The sequence below is a fragment of the Papio anubis genome, chromosome 2 (assembly GCF_008728515.1).
Source record: "Papio anubis isolate 15944 chromosome 2, Panubis1.0, whole genome shotgun sequence".
Taxonomy (NCBI): Eukaryota; Metazoa; Chordata; class Mammalia; order Primates; family Cercopithecidae; genus Papio; species Papio anubis.
Window position 1 is genome coordinate 139,958,590 of NC_044977.1, and position 19,518 is coordinate 139,978,107.

At 35.3% G+C, this 19,518-nt stretch overlaps 1 protein-coding gene and 1 long non-coding RNA gene across 2 annotated transcripts in view; one reads left to right on the plus strand and one right to left on the minus strand.

Moving 5' to 3' along the window:
* LOC116273815 overlaps nucleotides 1-19,518 on the plus strand; it is a 38,752-nt gene that overhangs the window by 15,818 nt on the left and 3,416 nt on the right. The window lies entirely within an intron of this gene.
* SUCNR1 (succinate receptor 1) lies at nucleotides 1,478-12,543 on the minus strand. Its single transcript, XM_003894942.5, has 3 exons — nucleotides 12,375-12,543; nucleotides 6,232-6,287; nucleotides 1,478-5,576 (listed from the first exon to the last, which is right to left on the minus strand). Exons 2-3 carry the CDS (start codon nucleotides 6,244-6,246, stop codon nucleotides 4,614-4,616), a joined length of 978 nt encoding a protein of 325 aa, XP_003894991.2. The 5' UTR covers nucleotides 6,247-6,287; nucleotides 12,375-12,543; the 3' UTR covers nucleotides 1,478-4,613.

The following is a 19,518-nucleotide window of genomic DNA, read 5'->3' on the forward strand; positions in this document are numbered from 1 at the left end:
TCAAGTTTTGTTCCCTTGCTGGTGAGGAGTTGTGATCCTTTGGAGGAGAAGAGGCATTCTGGTTTTTGGAATTTTCAGCCTTTTTGCACTGGTTTTTCCTCCCTTTTGTGGATGTATCTACCTTTGGTCTTTGATGTTGGTGACCTTCTGATGGGATTTCTGTGTGGATGTCCTTTTTGTTGATATTGATGCTATTCCTTTCTATTTGTTAGTTTTCCTTCTAACAGGCCCCTCTACTGCAGGTCTGCTGGAGCTTGCTAGAGGTTCACTCTAGACCCTGTTTGCCTAGGTATCACCAGTGGAGGCTGCAGAACGGTGAGGATTGCTGCCTGTTCCTTCCTCTGGAAGCTTCATCCCAGAGGACACCTGCCAGATGCTGGAACTCTCCTGAATGAGCTATCTGTCTGGGAGGTTTCACGCCCTCTGGAGGCAAGGGGTCAGAGACCCACTTGAAGAAGTGATCTGTCTCTTAACAGAGCTCTGGTGCTGTGCTGGGAGATCTGCTGCTCTCTTCAGAGCCAGGAGGCAGGAATGTTTAAGTCTGCTGAAGCTGTGCCCACAGCTGCCCCTTCCCCCAGGTGTCTGTCCCCAGGAGATGGGAGTTTTATCTACAAGCCCCTGACTGGGGCTGCGGCCTTTCATTCAGAGATAGCCTGCCCAGAGAGGAGGAATCTGGAGAGGCAGTCTGGCTACAATGGCTTTGTGGCACTGCGGTGGGCTCCACCCGGTCTGAACTTCCTGGTAGCTTTGTTTACACTGTGAGGAGAAAACTGCCTACTCAAGCCTCATTAATGGTGGACACTCCTCCCCTAAGCTTGAGCATCCCAGGTTGACATCTGACTGCTGGGCTGCTAGGGAGAATTTCAAGCCAGTGGATCTTGGCTTGCTGGGCTCCATGCAGGTGGGATCTGCTGGGCAAGACCACATGGCTCCCTGTCATCAGCCCCCTTTCCAGCATGAACAGTTCTGTCTCACTGGTGTCCCATGCATCCCTGGGGTATGAAGAAAAAAAATTCCTGCAGCTAGCGCAGTGTCTGCCCTAACGACCACCCAGTTTTGTGCATGAAACCCAGGGCCCTTGTGGTGTAGGCACCCAAGGGAATCTCCTGTTCTGTTGGTTTCAAAGACCTTGGGAAATGTGTAGTATCTGGGCCAGATAGCACCATCCCTCACTTCAAGTTCCCTCATGGCTTTCCTTGGCTAGGGGAGGGAGTTCCCAACCCCTTGCACTTCCAGGGTGAGTTGACACCCCACCCTGCTTCTGTTCACCCTCTGTGGGCTGCACCCCCTGTCTAACCAGTCCCAGTGATATGAACCGGGTACCTCAGTTGGAAATGCAGATATCACCCACCTTCTGCATTGGTCTCACTAGGAGCTGCAGACCAGAGCTGTTCCTATTTGACCATCTTGCCTGGAAGTCCCCTTGTCTACATTGTTATAAGCACATAAAGAAGAAACCCTTCATGATTGTAGGCAGTTCTGAGAAAAAAATTATTTTTATTATTGTATACATGTACATTTCTAAATGTATATACAAAAATATCAATACTCTTTGATGGAATGTAACAGAATCCAGAATCTCTGCCACACATTATTCATCATCTAGAATAAAATTCTAATTTACTAGACATATAGAGAAACAGGAAAATTATGACCCATACTTAAGAGAAAAGACACCAATGAAGACCAACTCCAAGATGACCCAGATTTGGAACGAGGAGACAGAGATTTCAAACAGTCATTAAAACTATGCTCAAAAGTCTAGAGGAAAATGTGAGAGGCAGTGCAATGGCAACTGGTACATGGGTTTATGTATATGCACTCTATTCTTCATAGAAAATAATGTTACTTATTAAAGTAATGATGACAAAAAATAGCTTGATTACACACATTCAAAAGAAGCATTGACTCTGAGTTTGTTCTGTAAGACATTCACTTATAATAAACCATAATTTTAAAAGTACTCTGCTAGGAAGACAATAATAATTAGGTATAATTTCCAACTCACAGACCTTGGAGTTGACTTAAATCTAAATAACTGTAATAAAAATAATGAAATTCAAATAAGTAGTATTAAAAGCATCTGAAGCCCCAGTGGTAGAAAGTTTTACTTTTAGATTTCGGGAAGAGAGGATATAACGGCAAGCTTCAACAAGGAATGACAGATGAGATGAACCTTGAAAGATGTTTAGAATTACTATATATTCAGGTATGATGGAACCAAGATGAGCAATAGGGGTACAAAGTGAAGAAAGTTCTGAATATAATAAACTAAAGTAGCAATCTTTAGCTATAGGGTATGGTTTGTGACAACAGTGATAGGCGATAACGTAAGAAGAGTAGATGGGTCCAGATGGAAGAATCTGGACCAAATAGTTTAGACATCATTCTGAAGATACCAGGGAGCCAATTAAAAGACAAAATACAAAAGTTCAATATTATTTCCTTAAAAGCCACAAACCCAGAAAGGATTTCCATGATTTATTGTTTGTGATTCTTATAATTACCCAGTACAAAAAGCAAATGAAATAGCTCTTATAATTTTAGTTTATGGCCCTAAAGTCTGTTTAGGATTAAGTTATCACATGATAGATTTGAGGAAGGAAATAATTTTTAAATGTGCTATAAAATGTCTTAACCTCTTGTTTACAAGGTATATATATGTGTGTGTGTGTTTATGGTTTGAAAAAATATTTCACTGCACTATTAGAAAGAGTCCATTCCTGTGACTTCTTGGAGTTGGGGTGTAGGGGAAACAAATTTAATTTCATCTTTACAAGTAAAATTCATGCATAAAATACAAATTAAAGTTAAATTACAGATTGCCAAGTTTGCAGAAGTAAGTGAATCTTTCTTTCCTAAGGCCTTTTCTGTGGCCCTTTCTGATGAGGAAACTCAGAAGTTCTGTTTTCAGTTTGTTATTAGGCAGTTATAAAATTACAGTGAAATTTTTATAATATTGATACTAAAGGCAAGGCATGGCAGAAAATATCTTGAAGCCTAGTGCAATGTAAGAAAATAAATCTTTTGTGACTAATGCATTTTTATAATATTTCAGTTGTTTGAGGTCTAGAGATATTAACTGGGAAAATTGATGGATTAAAAAATATCAGAATACCTCCCAGAGTATTTCAGAAAAGGAAGGACAGTGGAATTTTATGTCTCTGTATTCATAATGCTTATTTTATCCTTCACATTACTCACTCCTTATAGCTAATGACATCAAGGAAAGGAACTTAGATATGTGGCCATAGATACTTTATGTTGCATATCAGGGAATTATTATGTGATACTTCTTTGACTTTAAAAAGCTAATGCAGCACCCATTTTTTTCCCTGCATTTGTTTTGTGCATGATATGGTGCCTCATTAACCCTCTTGGGATAATACAGATTAATAAGCACATAAATATTTTTATGTTCTATAATTTCATAAAGTACATTTTGTTTGAAACATTTACTCCAATGGTCTTACAGTAATGTTGCACAAAAACAAGGCTCACTCCAGATGTGATTCACTCTTGCTGCAATAAAGTTATCCTTGTAAATTATTCCAGTGTTTACAAAAAAAGGGGGATCATGGAAAAAAATTATGACTTTCCCTCCAAAAGGGAAAACTATCCCAATGAATCTACTATTATCAGTTTATTTGTCCTCATTTGCTGGTTTATGATATTAATATATTTTAAAGTTCACTATTAAATCAAGAGCAGAAGGCTAATGAACTTTAATATATTTTCATGCACTGGTGGTCAAATTATGATAATAAAATGCCAGATGGCAAAATCATTATTTAAAATGATGTACTCACTTTTGCTCTGTTTTGCTTTGGGTTTCCCGATAGGCACGTTGTGTTCTACAAATCTTTTTTTTTATTATTATTATTCAAATATCCTTGGTGTATCTCTCTAGTATTTTAGTATCTAAATTTCCCGACAAGCTCAAACATATTCTCTACTTTTGTTGAATTATCTCTTTAGGTTCTTTTTAATTTAAAGTAAGATTCTTTCTACTATAAACCATACAACAAAAAAGGATAGATATATTAAAAGACTACCCCAATTCATGATGAATATAAAAAATATATCAGATAGATATCCTTGAACTCATTATATTTCTTTCTTATATTGCTTTCTTAATCATTATTACTGTTGACTTTAAATTTGCTTAACAGCACAACTTCTGAAAAATGTTTAATAATACATCTTCTGCTATTCAGTTCTCACATAAAGTTCTAGGATCATATGAATAAGAATAACATAGAGAATGTTGCCAAAACAATTTTTTTTTTTTTTTTTTTACAATCTGACCAATGATCAAATGCAGACAACTTGTTGCTTTATATATCTTCCATTTTTGCACTGAGTGAGAAAGCCTTAAAACACCTAGTATTTTGGAGTTACATGCCCAAACATGAGGCAATCCAACTCCTTTCAGTTCTTAGGAGAAGAAACCAGTACATTCTTGTCGTCCCATTCTTTTCGCATACTCTGGGTACAACTTGTCTTTAGATGAAGGTTAAATCTGTGACACTCTCTGATTGATATTTACGAGTTAAAGCAAACTGTAACTGGCTTACAGATGCATTTGTAAAACAATCTGTTTCACAAACACCTCACTTTTCTCTGGAGGTAAGGGAGGTAAGGGATTTAAAGTTGTGTCTCAGTTGATTCATCAGCATGTCCCTGAAGTGATCTCCCAAAAGAAAATAGAAGACAGGGTTGATGACACTGTTCAGAAAAGCTAACGGTCGTGTCACAATGTAAAAGGAGTGGATGACAACCTGAGCGCATTGATACTGCTTCCAGCTCCCCAGGCGTGAAGCGATCCTCACATTCCGCATGACATGATAGGGTGTAAAAAGCACGGAGAAGATTACCACTGCCATGATGACCAAGTTGAGAGGCTTTTCAAGGGGTAGAGCAGGAGCAACCTGTCTACTCCTCTGCTTTAGGAAGACAGCAATCTTATAATAAAAGAAACACATTACAAAAAGAGGAATAAGGAACCCCAACAGTGTTAGACACATGCTGTAAATGAGGTTGTAGTTGGGGTCTCCAGAACTTGCAAAATCATTACAGGTGGTGCCATTGTCAGTTATAACAGGATTTATAATGGGAAGTATGGGCAGTAACTCTAACGTTACTAAAACCCAAATGGCCAAGGAGATTAAAATAGCAAACTCTTTCTTTTGCAGAAGGTGTTCTCGGAAAGGATACTTAATTACCAAGTATCGATCTATGCTGATAAAGGTGAGAAAGAGAATGCTGGTATAGAGGTTGGCATGGAGCACATATCGGTTGCTTATGCAGAGCACGTCTCCATATATCCAGTTTCCATTGGCATAACTCCTTATCAGCATGGGGAGGGTACACAGAAAAGCGAAGTCAGAGATAGAGAGGTTAAAGAGATAGACATTACTGCTGTTCCAATTCTTCAGAGAGAAGATGTAGCCATAAACAACAATGGTATTTCCAAGGATTCCCACAACGAACTCAATCCCATAAAAAATGGAAAGGTAATACTTTTCCAGGGCAGCCTCTGCTGCCAGCCAGTTTTCGCAAGTTGCATTCCATGCCTTAAAAAGAGAAAGAAAATATAAGGATTAAACACTAGACTGTGACTAATGACAAAACTGTGCAGAACATAATAATAATGAAAAACACTTGAATGGTGAACTATAGAAAGTGGGTTACATTGGTAAGGAAAGCATACATACATATACATATATACATATATGTCATTAATGTATTATTTTAACAAATATTTTTGAATACCTTTCAACTATGTGCTGAATATAATTTCAGGCATGGGAGATAACAGTGGTGAATAAATCAAAGTTCCTAATCTCTAACAATTTATACTCTCTTGGGAAGAATCAGGAACTAAACAATGAACGATACTGATAATAAGTGCTATGCATAAAAACATATGAGAAGGTAAATGTTAGAAAGTTTTGGGATGGAGGGTGGCAGTGAGTTATTTTTTATATGTGGTGATAAGGGTGAGGCTTTTATACAGGATGACATTTAAACAAAAACCTCAATGAAGAAAGTGAAAGAGACATATCTATTTTTGCAGGAAGTGTTCCAGGCATAAGAAAGAGCACATGTGAAGGCATTAAGGTGGAAACACACATAGAGGGCTTGACAAATAGCAAAGAAACAAAAGGAAAGTGTGATAAAATAATTGAAGAGAAGATTTTGAATTCACTTTTGTGTCTGTAAACATACCACAGTCCCCAGCATATTGTAGTTGCTCAACAAATTCTTCTGAGTTAAACCATAACCTAGAAAGGGAAATAAGAATTTTTAGAACGTCAGTCTTACTATTTTAAGCTTTTACTTGTTTCCATATTGCTAAATAATTCTGCATATTGTATTAAATTCATGAACTATGATACAACTTCAGTTTTAAAACTTAATTTTTAAAAATTCAAAATATGAAACTGAAAATCTTAGTAATATTAACATTGGTCATTATTTATTGAAAGATGATATGCCTCAGACTGGGTAATTTATATAAAATAGAAATTTATTTCTCACAGTTCTATCGGCTGCAAAGTCCAAGATCAAGGTGTCAGCAGATTTGGTGTCTGATGAAAAGTCAGCCTCTGCTTCAAAAATAGTGGCTGTTGTGTCCTCACAACAATGTCAGAAGGGGCAAGGCAGCTCCCTTAAACTTCTTTCACAGGATACCAATCATATTCATGAAGGCAAAGTCTTCATGGCTTCATCACTTTCCAAAAGGCTCCATCTCTTAATACTATTAGGTTCCAACATACAGTTTGAGAAGACACCAATATTAAGACCATGGCACTTGCCTAGGTCGTATACTTAGTAAAAGACCTTTATTGCAATGCCTTCTGAATATGTACCATGGAAATAAGCAACCTGACTCACTCAAACCTCAAGTGTCTTGCTAACCTACCATTTTTTCCTCTTGTCACGAGGCCAGATTGTGATTGGATAGGGTATTTCAATAACTTTAATTATCTGAAAAATGTACTGGATTGCCATTGTTAAACATTAAATGTTACTTATTTCTAGTGAGGAAACCCAAGGTTGAAAACAAAATGTTCTAAAAACCTCCTTGTCAAGTAGGCTTCTGAGTATTAGTTGCAAACAATTCTTTCAATATAGAATTTTGGTAAATAGAACATAATAAGAATAAATGCACCTAAATTGCTTTTTATAAGTATGCAAAATTCAGTATAATTTGTTATGATAAGGCATCTGGAAAACTCCTGTATTTTTGTCAAATTCAAGTGGTTTACTTAAGTTAAAGATCATTGTTGTTTTGAGTGTTGTATTTATGAAAATAAGTCACAGAGTTGTAGATATGATGAGTTTAACATTTTGAAAAGTTATTTTTAATCACTTACTTTAAAACATTATACATTTTTCTGAGTCTCTCTAATCCTTCTATGGCAACCTGCCACTAAGTCCAATTCCAGACAAAGCTGCATGGGAACTTTCTCAAGCAGCAGACACATGAATGCTGCTGAAGAATAAAGCAGATTGGTTTCTCTCTGTCTTTGAGGTCACCTAATTCTACTGCTCTCTCATATTGCCAGCATATTCCTATATTTCTCCATTCCATATTTTTTAATCGCTTAAAACTTTTCTCATTTACTCTACCTTACTCATTATTAGCAAATGGTTTTACCTCCTAGTTCATTGAGATAGAGACCATTTGTTGAGCTTACTCTAGATCCAACTCATTCCCAAATTCTCAGTATTCCTATGGTACCATTATTTCCTCTTTTCTGACTCTTCGGCATTCTTCACCTCATCTTCAGTCTTCATCTCCTCTTTTCCATCAGAATTTAAACACTCTCATCTTTTCAGTCTTAAAATAAGGAGCAACATAAACAACTCTCCCTAGTTTCACATGTTCCTCTCCTCTTCATAGTTTGATTTCTGAAAAGAGTCATCTCACTAAGTGTTTTGACATCTCGACACCCCATTCCCTTTCAATTTACTCCAATTTGGCTGCAGACCTACCAGTCCTCCAAGTAGCCTCCACATTGCTCATTCCAATAATCATTTTTCACTAATCTTATTTTATTTATCAGTTGTTTTTCATAGGCTGTCTTCCGGAAACACTCTTCCTTTGACTTCTGAGACATGGCAATATGCTAGTTTCCCTTGTTTCTCCCTGCTTGTTCTTTGCAGGCACTTTTGGGGCTCAAGTCTTCTTGGCTCAAGCATTAAATGTTGAGTTCCTCAAAGCTAATTTCTGGGCTCCATCTTTCTACAGATTGACCTAAATGATGTTATTCACTGTTGAGGTTTGATGACCAGCTATACATCAACAACTCCCAGATTTCCAGCCCGGCTTGTATCTGCCTAACAAACTGTAGTTGTTTATTGCCATTGATTGATTTTTCTCAGGTTTCTCTGCCTCTAGAAATCCTATACTAAATTCTCCAAGTTCCTTACCAAGCCTACAGCATATCCACCTATTTCAGTAAATGGTTCTGCCATGTACCCAGGTGCTCACCCCAAAATCTAAGCAATATCCTCCAGGTCATCTAAAACTCAATGCCAATAATGAATAAACTACACGTTTGTTGACTGTAATGTCTGGATGTTTCTCAAATCTGCCATTACTGCTCCATAGCTTTCATTATCATTCTCGTCCAAGCTATTCTCATCTCTATTTTGCACTATGTCACATTATCCTATTGTCTCTTCACATCCTCTCTGGCCCTCATCAATTCATGTTTACCATTATACCTAAACAGTCATGAAAAACTACAACTCAAAATCTGGTCATATAGCTTTTCTTGATCAAAACCCTTAATTAACTTTCCACTATCCAAGGAATATAGTCTAAAATCCTTAATGGCGACATCAAGGTCTGCATGATCTAGCCCCTGTACCCACTTCAATTTTGCTTGGCATTACTCTCCTCCTAACTCATCTTTCTTCCTGCTCCTTGAATGCACAGAGAGCCTTCTTCATGTGCAGTCCCTCTATCTGACTCTCTTTTCACTGCTGTTTTTGTCCTGTGATTCCTGGCCCATCGTATATTTGTCTTATATCTATACTTCTTTCATACCTCTGTTCAAGTGTAGGTTTCCCAAGGTAGGCTGTCTGACCCTCAGTCTAAACTAGATCCTCCCATTTATGCTTTCATTGTATACTAAACTTCTTAGAATTTTTTATAACTTTGTCTTACTCATTTTTATTGTCCATATCTGGCACAGTGACAAGCAGATAGTAGGTGGTCTATAAATCTTTGTTGAGTGAAGAGATGAATATAAACACCTGACTATTTATAAGCATTTTAATAAATATTTTCTCCAAGGCCAGATAAGTAACAAGACCATCAGATTAAGCTCATCGCTTATTTCACTATGAAAGTCAACACAATATATAATATGATAAGTATTAAAAATTGGTAATTGTAGTAATAGTAGCTGTAGTTTAGAAACACATTTGAATAAGGCAAAATTAAATGTATATCTTCCATGATAAATTTTAAAATTGAAGCCTTTAATTAAGAAATGACACCTGAAATCAATAAGCATAAGAAGTCTAGAAAGACATGCATCAAAGTATTAATAGTTTTATTTCAAATGATGAGACTGCAGGTAGTTTTTATTATGTCCTTTCTCCTTTTACCTAAATTTCCTATCATTTTTTTCTCTCAAAATTGGCATCTATTTGATAATATTAAAAACTTTAAACTTCTAGAAATATAGCAAAAATGTCAATAGACTTTAAAATATTATTAACAAACTTCATTTTTTTAGCTCAATGGTCAGTTTTTACTATTGTTCTTTATTCTCAGTAGCTTTTAAATCCACACTTTCTGGAAACACTCTTCCTATCTTCTATGACACAACAATCTCCTTGTTTTCCTCCTTTCTCCATTTTCAGGCTCTTTCGTGGCTTAATCCTTCTTTGCCCAAGTTTTAAATGTTGGACCATTTCAGGCCTTATTTCTGAACTTTTATTATTTTGGGGGTGCTCAAAAAGCTGGTGCACAAATTCAAATTTTCTTGAATTTGTTTCAAGAAAGTTTCCTTGACACAGGAAATTTGTTTCACTTTTGCATTTCCTTTTTTTCTGGTCATAAGGTTTATCTTTCTGCCTAGTCACCACTGGAAATGTTAATAGCTTATGTATTGTGCACAGCAGAAAGATTTGACTACAATGGAAGGAAAATATAGCCATAAAGACTTGTGCAACTAGAGTCCAATTTCCTGCAACTATCATTTAGGCAAGTGACGGGTCACATAAAAGTTAAGGAGCCTTCTGCTTTACAGTAGTCCAGAAGATTGGGGATTGATGGAGAAATAGGGAAGGAGTAGATCTGAAATAAGAAAAATGAATGGCTAAATTATCATATTTGTCTTGCTTCTCATAGAGTTGTTTCTTCATTTTTTTGAAACAGCTTTTTAAAATGTGTGTATAAAATTATTGTTAATTGTGTAACACTCATAAAATCAAATAGGCAAAAATAAGAAATAAAAATTGTCTGTAAACAGACCACTCCTAATATTTGGGTACTGTTCTACACTTTAATATTTACCTGAATTTATATTTATAAAAATGAGATTATATTTTTATGATGCTTTATAATCTTTTATGATACATTTGTTTCATTCTTTTTTCTAAGTTCATAATTCTAATAGGTTATGATTTTATAAATACGAGCTGTCCAACATTTGCAGACCAACTTAACTTCACCAGGATACACAATTTTGAAGGTACTATATTTCAAATTGGATATATTTGTAGTTGGGTATGTTTTTAGTGTGGTATCACAATTCTATAAACATATGAAGTAAGTTGCTCCTTTAAGCAAGGCTCCCAATTACAGAGAAAATTCCCTCATGAAAAATTCATATTCTCTCTTCTGCTATCTAGTAGTTATATTCTTAATTTTTAGGAAATGGAAATAGTGATAGATTGTAACTGATTTGGATGAATTATTTTGAACAGGTTTTTTTTTTTTAAGAGCAGAAATTAAAGTGAAATCATTAGTTTCAAGTCTAAAAATATATCTAAAACTTAGAATTATTGAACTAGAAACAATATCTAATTTACTCACATAAGCAGATCAATAATACTAATTTTTAATTTGAAAATGTTTTTTACTTAAAAAATTTGGTCTTTTGAAAATCTGCATTTCTGAAATTTACTTTAAAATATATATATTTGATACTTTCTTAGTTTTTTAATTGTTTGTTTTTATAGTCTTCACAATTAAACAAATAACACTTGTAAAATGTTTACTTTTAAGTGCTACCTTAAGGCGAATTTACATGGTAACATGAGAATTTTTTTTAACAAATTACTTTTTTGATTACTAAACAATTTGAGCAAAAATATGTATTCACACTGACAAGATATAATAATTTAACATTTGTAACTTTATTTTTATGTATTTCATACATTACACCAGAAATTAAGACATTAAAAAGTAATAGTATGGCACAAATTGTGTATTAATTTCTTTAAGAATACCATACACATTTGAAAAGTTATGGAAGGTATAGTAGAAATGGTTTCTGCAATTTTTCATTTTTCCTAAGTAAATTATGTTATTAGATAATATCATTTTTATGCACATAAATGTTAAATTTAATTTTTAGGATGCCTGAAAATTCCCCCAAATACATTATTTTCTAAACATAAAAATATGATGTCCCAGAGCAGTGGCTCACACCTGGAATCCCAACACTTGGAGAGGCTGAGGTGGGTGGATCTCCTGAGGTCAGGAGTTCGAGACCAGCCTGACCAACATGGTGAAACTCCGTCTCTACTAAAAAATACAAAATAAATTAGCCAGGCGTGGTGGTGGGCACCTGTAACCTACTTGGGAGGCTGAGGCAGGAGAATTGCTTGAACCCCAGAGGCAGAGGTTGCAGTGAGCCGAGATCACACCATTGCACTCACAAGAGTGAAACTCTGTCTCAAAAAAAAAAAAAGAAAAGAAAAAGAAAAATATATATGTGTGTGTGTGTGTGTGTGTGTGTGTGTGTACACACACACACATGATTGTTTCAAATCATTTAGGAACTTTAATTTTTCCCCATAAGTAGTTATCTTTATTTAAGTAAATCCAATTACTATTTTGTAGAAATATAAGTTGCTGAGATGTTAGCAAGTATAATAAATCCCTTTAAATAAAATAAAATTAGTATTTGACAACTAAAAAAAGACAGTTAATTTGTTGAAAAATAAATGTAGAGATAAAAATGACTTTTTGTTTCAATTCTTTTGCTGTTTTACATCTATTTATATAGAATTAATTTAAACACTTAATACTGAAAACCTTAATTACTCACAGGCCACCTTTAGAAGGAAATCTGGCCTTACTTTATACACTGAGAGGCACAATTTGCCATGTAGCTTACCATTCTCTTGAAAGACCTGATCCCTTGACAGGAACTCTGCCAGCAGCAGGATATACCTTCTGACCCAGTGCTGTGCCGTTGGACATGGTTAGTGCAGTCTTATTTGCATATCTTGCAGCCAAGATTAATAATTCAAAAGCCCAGGAATAATTTATTCAGTCAAACCTCCCAGTCAGAGATGTTCATGCAGGGGAATTTTTGTGAGACTTTTATTTTCACATTCACATTTATTTCATTTTCACATTCAATTTCTCAATTGAATGACAAAAAACAAGTAACTCATTTCACAGGAACCACATTTATGAGATAGATTTTTTAAAAAACACTGTTGAAATTATTTTATCCACTACCAAAGGAACAGAGAAGCATTCCTTATTTTCATATTTAAACAGTAAGATGTGGTAAATACTGTTTATATTGGGAATACAGATGCCTCTGCTTTTCTTCTTTTTTAAAATTAATTTTCTTGGTGAATTTTATATTGAGAATGTAATAATGATACTTCTGGTTTCAATAACTTTGAAGGAACTATAAAACTGAAATTTTAAAGGGAGACCTGGATACATGCTATGTTGGTATACTAGCAAAAAGATACTAGAGCTTCAAGTTATTTTCCATTTTATTTTCTGTGATTAAAATTAAGAAACACATAGCGGATATATCAGATGGCTAGGGATTAGGGGGAGAGATGCTAAGTAAGATAAGCTTAATAGATGGCAATTTATATATCCCAATTGATGCTCTGCAAAACACCTGGAATACATTACCACCACCTCAGCCAGGAAGCATACCTGGCTTTTTCTGAGCATTATATTAGGTTTAGATTCAAGAAAACACTCAGTCTTTTTGATGTGAAGCGTAGGAATTATACTAAGAAAGCCCATAATTGTGCAGGCAGCAGTAATTCAATTTAAATGCTGTGTAAGTTGAATATTGAGTTAGCAATGACAGGCAGAAGCCCAAAAAGAAGCTCTGTTACAGGCATCCTCCTAGCTAAGCATTTCCCCTCACCAATATCTGACAGCTTAAAACTCAGAATCTTCAAAATATATGTATGTATATATACACATACATATAGACATACATATGTGTAAATATTACACACTTTAAAGTATATACATGTGTAAAATATATTTATACATGTATGAATATTTATGTATACAAACATGTGTATTTACACGAAATAAAAACATCTATAATTTGTTGAGTTCTTGTGATGTGCCAGGCAGATATTACACTAAGTACCTTTATGCATCAAATGCATATAGTAAGCCTCTGAGGTTGTTATGATTTAAGATTTTTCTCATTTTGCAGATTAAAAAGCTAAGGCTCAGAGAGGTGAATTAACTTTCTCAAGATTGCAGAATCAATAAGGGCAGGGACCAGAGCTTAAGCCTATATACTTGGATTCTAAAAGCACTGACTCTGATTCTTGACTGCCTACAGAATTGAATGACAATACTTTTGTGCACAACAAAGTCTAAGAATTAATAACAGGTATTTTTCAGTGACGCATCTCTTTTCTACTTTTAGAAGGAAGAAAGGTTAAAACATTATTTTTGTCTATATTTTTAAACGGGCAAAAAGCATTTGAATAACCAACGCCAGGCTTGTTAATTTTAGACATAAATTAACATGAACCCCTTCCAAGAAACAAAGACAAATGGATGTATTTCACAGGTTTCTGCCGCCATTCTGATGGAAGAAAAGGGTAATTCCCCCTTTGTGGGGTGGTGGGAGTTCCCAAGAGCTTCCTCTTTCTTCTCCCCACTTCCTGACTACCATCTCACTCTGGCTGCTAAGACAAAAATTGGTCTACACTTCTCCTTTTTCATAGTACAAGTCCTTTAGACTGGAGCCCGGTAGCCTTGCATCCCTCCCAAGTCCTACTTCCTGTTTCCTCAGAATGCTCTCAGTTGAGAAACTAGAGTGTTTCTGGGAAAGACTTACTAAAAGGTCACCAGTATTTCTGCTACAAAGCTTTATGCAGGTCTGCAAAAGGATAGCTGCACAGGAACAAGGCTGGATTCAGGATTATGACCCTGTGAGCTGGGCAGGTTTCATGGCATGCTACTGTGTAGTCTCACAGTGCCTCACACTCAAAAAGATCACACACTTGAATTAATGCTCTACTGTCACATTCTTGATTAAAATGTTTCATAATTTCTTAACAGGGGACCCCATATTTTTCTTTTGCACTGGTCTCTACTAGATATGTAGCCAGTTCTGCCTATGAGAGTAGAAACCTCCTCAGAAACTATTTCTATTCAGTATAGCACATCAAAGTTTGAGGGGGCAAAGTTTTTGTTTTGTCTTTCTTTTTTTTTTCCCCCACATATAACATGTTGAGATTCTGCACTGCTTGAGAATCAAGGGAAGTTTGAAAGTCAGTGAAAGTTTGCAGTACTGGCCGGGCATGGTGACTCACACCTGTAATTTCAGTAATTTGGGAGACCAAGGCAGGCAGATCCCTTGAGCCCAAGAATTGGAGACCAGCCTGGGCAAAATAGCAAAACCCTATCTTTACAAAAAGTGCAAAAATTAGCTGGGGCATGGTGGTGCGTGCCTTTAGTTTCAGCTACTCAGGAGGCTTGAGGATTGCCCGAACCTGGGGAGGCCAAGGCTGCAGTGAGCCATGCTTGTGCCACTGCCTTCCAACCTGGGAGACAGAGTGAGACCCTGTCTCAAAAAAAAAAAAAAAGAAAAAGGAAAAAAAAAGTTAAGAGTTAAGTACAACGGTGAACATTTTTTAAAATAAGTATTTTTTAAAAGCTTGCACTACTATTTGCTAAGAGGTGGTATAGCACAGTGTTTAAGAGCATAGGTCCTGGAGGCAAACTGCTTTGTTTCAAATATTGACTTCACTACTTACTAGCTTTCAGTTTTTGTGTTTGTAAAACAGAGATAATGAGAGTTATCAATCTTATGAGTTGTTATGTATATAGTAGAAGTACATATGCTATATAGTATGAGGTACTAGTATATACATATGTTGTATAGTATGAGGTACATATTAGTTGCTAAATAATTGTTGGCTATTATAGAAATTTATAACAAATGAGAGAAGACATTCTCTAAAATGATAATGGTAATCCAATGCCATTGATGTTAGAATACTTGCTGCCCAGAAATATCCATTTAAAAGGTCCTTATAAAAGCCCACATGGTAAAAACATTAGTGAGTTCTTATCCTGGTTTTGCCTTTTACTAGTTGTGTGATCTTTGGAAAAAAGTCACATTACCTGATTTCTTTGTTTGGAAAAGGGGGATAATAATTCCTACCCATCAAACTCATAATGTTCATAGTATCAAATTATATAATGTTTGAAAATGCAGTGGGCTTGAAATTGAAGAGCAGTTCATGTAAACCAGGCAAACTAATTGGGAAATTCAAGAGGAAAAAGAAAATGGTGGGAAATATAATATAAATATTAATTAAATCCTATGCTAATAATAACTCTTTCTGGGTCCAGTGGCTCACACCTATAATCCCAGCACTTTGGGAGGCCAAAGCAGGAGGATCACTTGAGCTCAGGAATTCAAAACAACCTGGGCAATATAGCAAGACCTCTTCTACTAAAAATCGAAAAAATTAGCCGGGAGTGTGGCACACCCCTGTAGTCCAGCTACTCAGGTGGCTGAGGTGGGAGGATCACTTAAGCCCAGGATATCAAGACCATAGTGAATCATGATGGCATCACTTTACTCCAGACTGAGTGGCAAAGTGGGATCCTGTCTAAAAAATAATAATAATAATAATAAATTCTAACATTTTTTCAGCATTCACTATAACAACACAGTGTATACAATGATTCTTTTAATATTCACAATAATTTAATGCAGTGGATACTATTAATATCACAAAGAAATCAAGGTCTAACAAAGATTAAATAAATGATCCACAAACACACAGCTAATACACGATTTTGCTATATAATTTGAAGCCTTGTCTGTTTGACTCCTGAATCCAAACCCTTCTCCATTATTCTCCTGAGTCACTCATGGTAAAGATGAAAATATTAGATTGAAACATGAAATTATTGATATTGGAACATTTTTACCTTATATATGGTAATTTTACATAGTTTAATAAAATAAGTTTAAAACTAAAACTAAATTTAATTATTAGTTATAAAACTTATTGATTATCAAATTTAATAATTTAAATCTTCCAACTAAAAAGAATAGAGCATTTTAGATAAGAAATCAAGCATGTTAAAAATAAATAGTTAAAGTATTTATAGAATGATTCTCCTGGCAACATCTCTGGGAATTTTTACAAGACACGTTTAACAACCCAAAAGTCTGCGTGGAAAACAAACTGGTTTAAGGGTCATGCTAATTTCAAGGATCACAAGCAAAGAGGAGGGCAATTAATCTAATTCGAGGACTTTCCTCTAAACCTGTCAGGAGAAATAATAATAATAACAACCCCCAGAAGTTGAAACAAATCAAGATTATTGAGGAGGATATTTTGGTGTTTCTGGATAGATATAAGTAAGATTACATGGTTATTTCATTTTCCAACAAATGGTTTTATGTAGCAAAATAATAAAGGACAAACAGCAAAAGGAAAAACACAGTAGAAGGTATTTGTGAGTGTCTCAAAATTCTTCCGGCTTCTAGAAATCAACAAATTATATTAACCAAATTTACTTTGCCAGGGAAAATGGTCTATTCAAAATAGGCACTAAGTAGCCTACTTCCTTTTCATATGAAAATCCTTGTCATTTAAGAGTTACATTATTAATGGACATTTTTGCATTATTGACTTTATTCTGATTATACAGTTAAGAAAAATATGTGTCATATCTATTGGTACTGGGCATAACTCAAAGGAATTGTTCTGCTAAATTAAACCACATTATTTTTTAAAAGCATCTGACTACAGCTAAATTATTCTAAGTTCCTTGAAGTACTAACAATTAACCTAGAAATACAGCAAATTCACCTTTTATCTTTCAGTTTATACTCAAATGCCACAGCTAATTCATTTTTAATAATATGTAGTGAACCTTAATCACAGGTGTTTCTCTACAAAAATAATGTTGTTTTGTTTCCTTGAATAGAAATAGCAGTATATGAAATTCAGGCATTTGTGTAAAATTAGAGACAGATTTCATTCCCTCTCTCTCTATATATGTATTTTTAGTTTATTTATTTATTTATTTATTTATTTTTGAGACAGGGTCTTGTTCTGTCACCCAGGCTGGAGTGCAGTAGCGCGACCATAACTCACTGCAGCCCTGATCTCCTGGGCTCAAGCGATCCTCCTGCCCTCAGCCTTCTGAGTAACTGGCACTACAGGTGCACACCACCATGTCTGGTTAATTTTTTTTTTTTTAAGTTTTTTTGTTGAGAAAGTGCTGCCCAGCCTGGTCTCGATATCCCGAGCTCAGGCAACCTTTCCACCTCAGCCTCCCAAAGTAATGGATAGCACTTTGCTATCCAGGCATGAGGCATCACACCAGGCCACATTTCATTCTAAACTGTTGCTGATCTGATCAAGGCATTTTTTTTATTTTTTAAAAAAGAGTTTGCCTAAAATATTAAAGTAATTTATTAATTTGCTAATTGGTTACTCGTCTACTCAGTCTCTTCCAGTCATATTTACTGTACTTTGTACAAATTTGCTTGATTCTTGGAATATTTTACATTATTTATAAAAACAAAAAAGCAGCTAGTTTATCGTCTTGATGTACTTTTTCAATTGGCTACTAATTAACCAATCTTCATCTTACTTGCTTGAATATATTATTAGTCCTTGAAATAAGAACAAGAAGTCAATCTGATTGAATCTCATTGAGCATCCTAGTAATTGAATTGAGAGGTTTTCAAAATTCCCTGGAGTACAAGAGTATGTGTTCATTAAGCGAGCTAAGTGGCTTGTGACTGTGTTATGAATTAAAGAAAATTACCTGCCCCTGTTAATAACACACTTAGTGGCATGATTTCTTTGTATTAGTATCTTTATCGCTATAATATAATAATTAATGTACTCATTAAATTTAAACATATTTTATGCTGATTTGTTTACGTAAAGCTGATAAAATTTGACTTCACCATTCAGTTAATTTTGTAATAAAGCAAAAAAAGAATTTTCAGAATGTAGCAGTCTGACAATTTTATAAACAATGTAAAGGGTTAAGGAAATACTTCATTCTCTGCTTTAAAAATATCTCCCTATCCTATATTTATTATTTATGTGTCCATACGTTGTATCTTTTCAGATTAATCTAACTTTAAATCCTAACATGACTTGTGCTACTTGAAAGAATTATTGCCAGTCAAAACAGTATGCGTGGACTGTCAGATCTAGAAAAGTGCTTATAAGTCATTCACTTTAGATCCCTCATCATCAGAACAAGGACATCAGCCTCTGAGTGGTTACAGGGGATATGGCTGGGAAGGCTGACCCTGGGAACAAAGAAGAATGTCTTGTGCACAATGGAAATGCTAGGGCTCACCCTAGGGAAACAGAGAGTGGCAGAGAACCCTCCTAGACAGCGGTATGTATATGTATGTATGTATGTATGTATACGCTGCTTCCTGATGTTAAAGGAGAAAGTCACTCTTACCCATCCTCAGGCTAGGACTTAGCAATGTCTACTCTAAAAAACATGAAAAAAAAAAAAAAAAGAAGAAGAAGAAGAAGGAAAGAAAAACAATAGCAAGTTTGAGAGAGAGAATACAGCAGTTTGACTTTCCACCACGCACCCATCTTGGGGAAAGGGATACAAGTCTTCTCCCTGTCAAAGGACCTCGAAACACAGAAACTTTTGCCAAAAGACCATTTACTTTAAACAAAAGTCTGCATTTGTTCACTGTGGCTGCAGTGAAATGCAACAGCTGCATCAGTTTGTTTTGTCACTGAAAAAGCCTGTCATCCTCAAACTTGAAGCATACTTTTTGAGTGAAAATGGCCCTTCCTTTTATTCTACTATTTCCCCACTTTTCACTCTACATTTTTCAAAGACATGTAGGTTTATCTATCAGGAACTGGTGAAATGCTAATTTGTAGCAGAGATTAGAATACAGGGAAAATAAAACAAAACTGTTTTCAGTAGCATTAGATTCTGGAATGTTAAATACCAAGCATTATGAAAGGAGGAGGAGAAGCCATGATTAGAAAAGCCCTTCACAG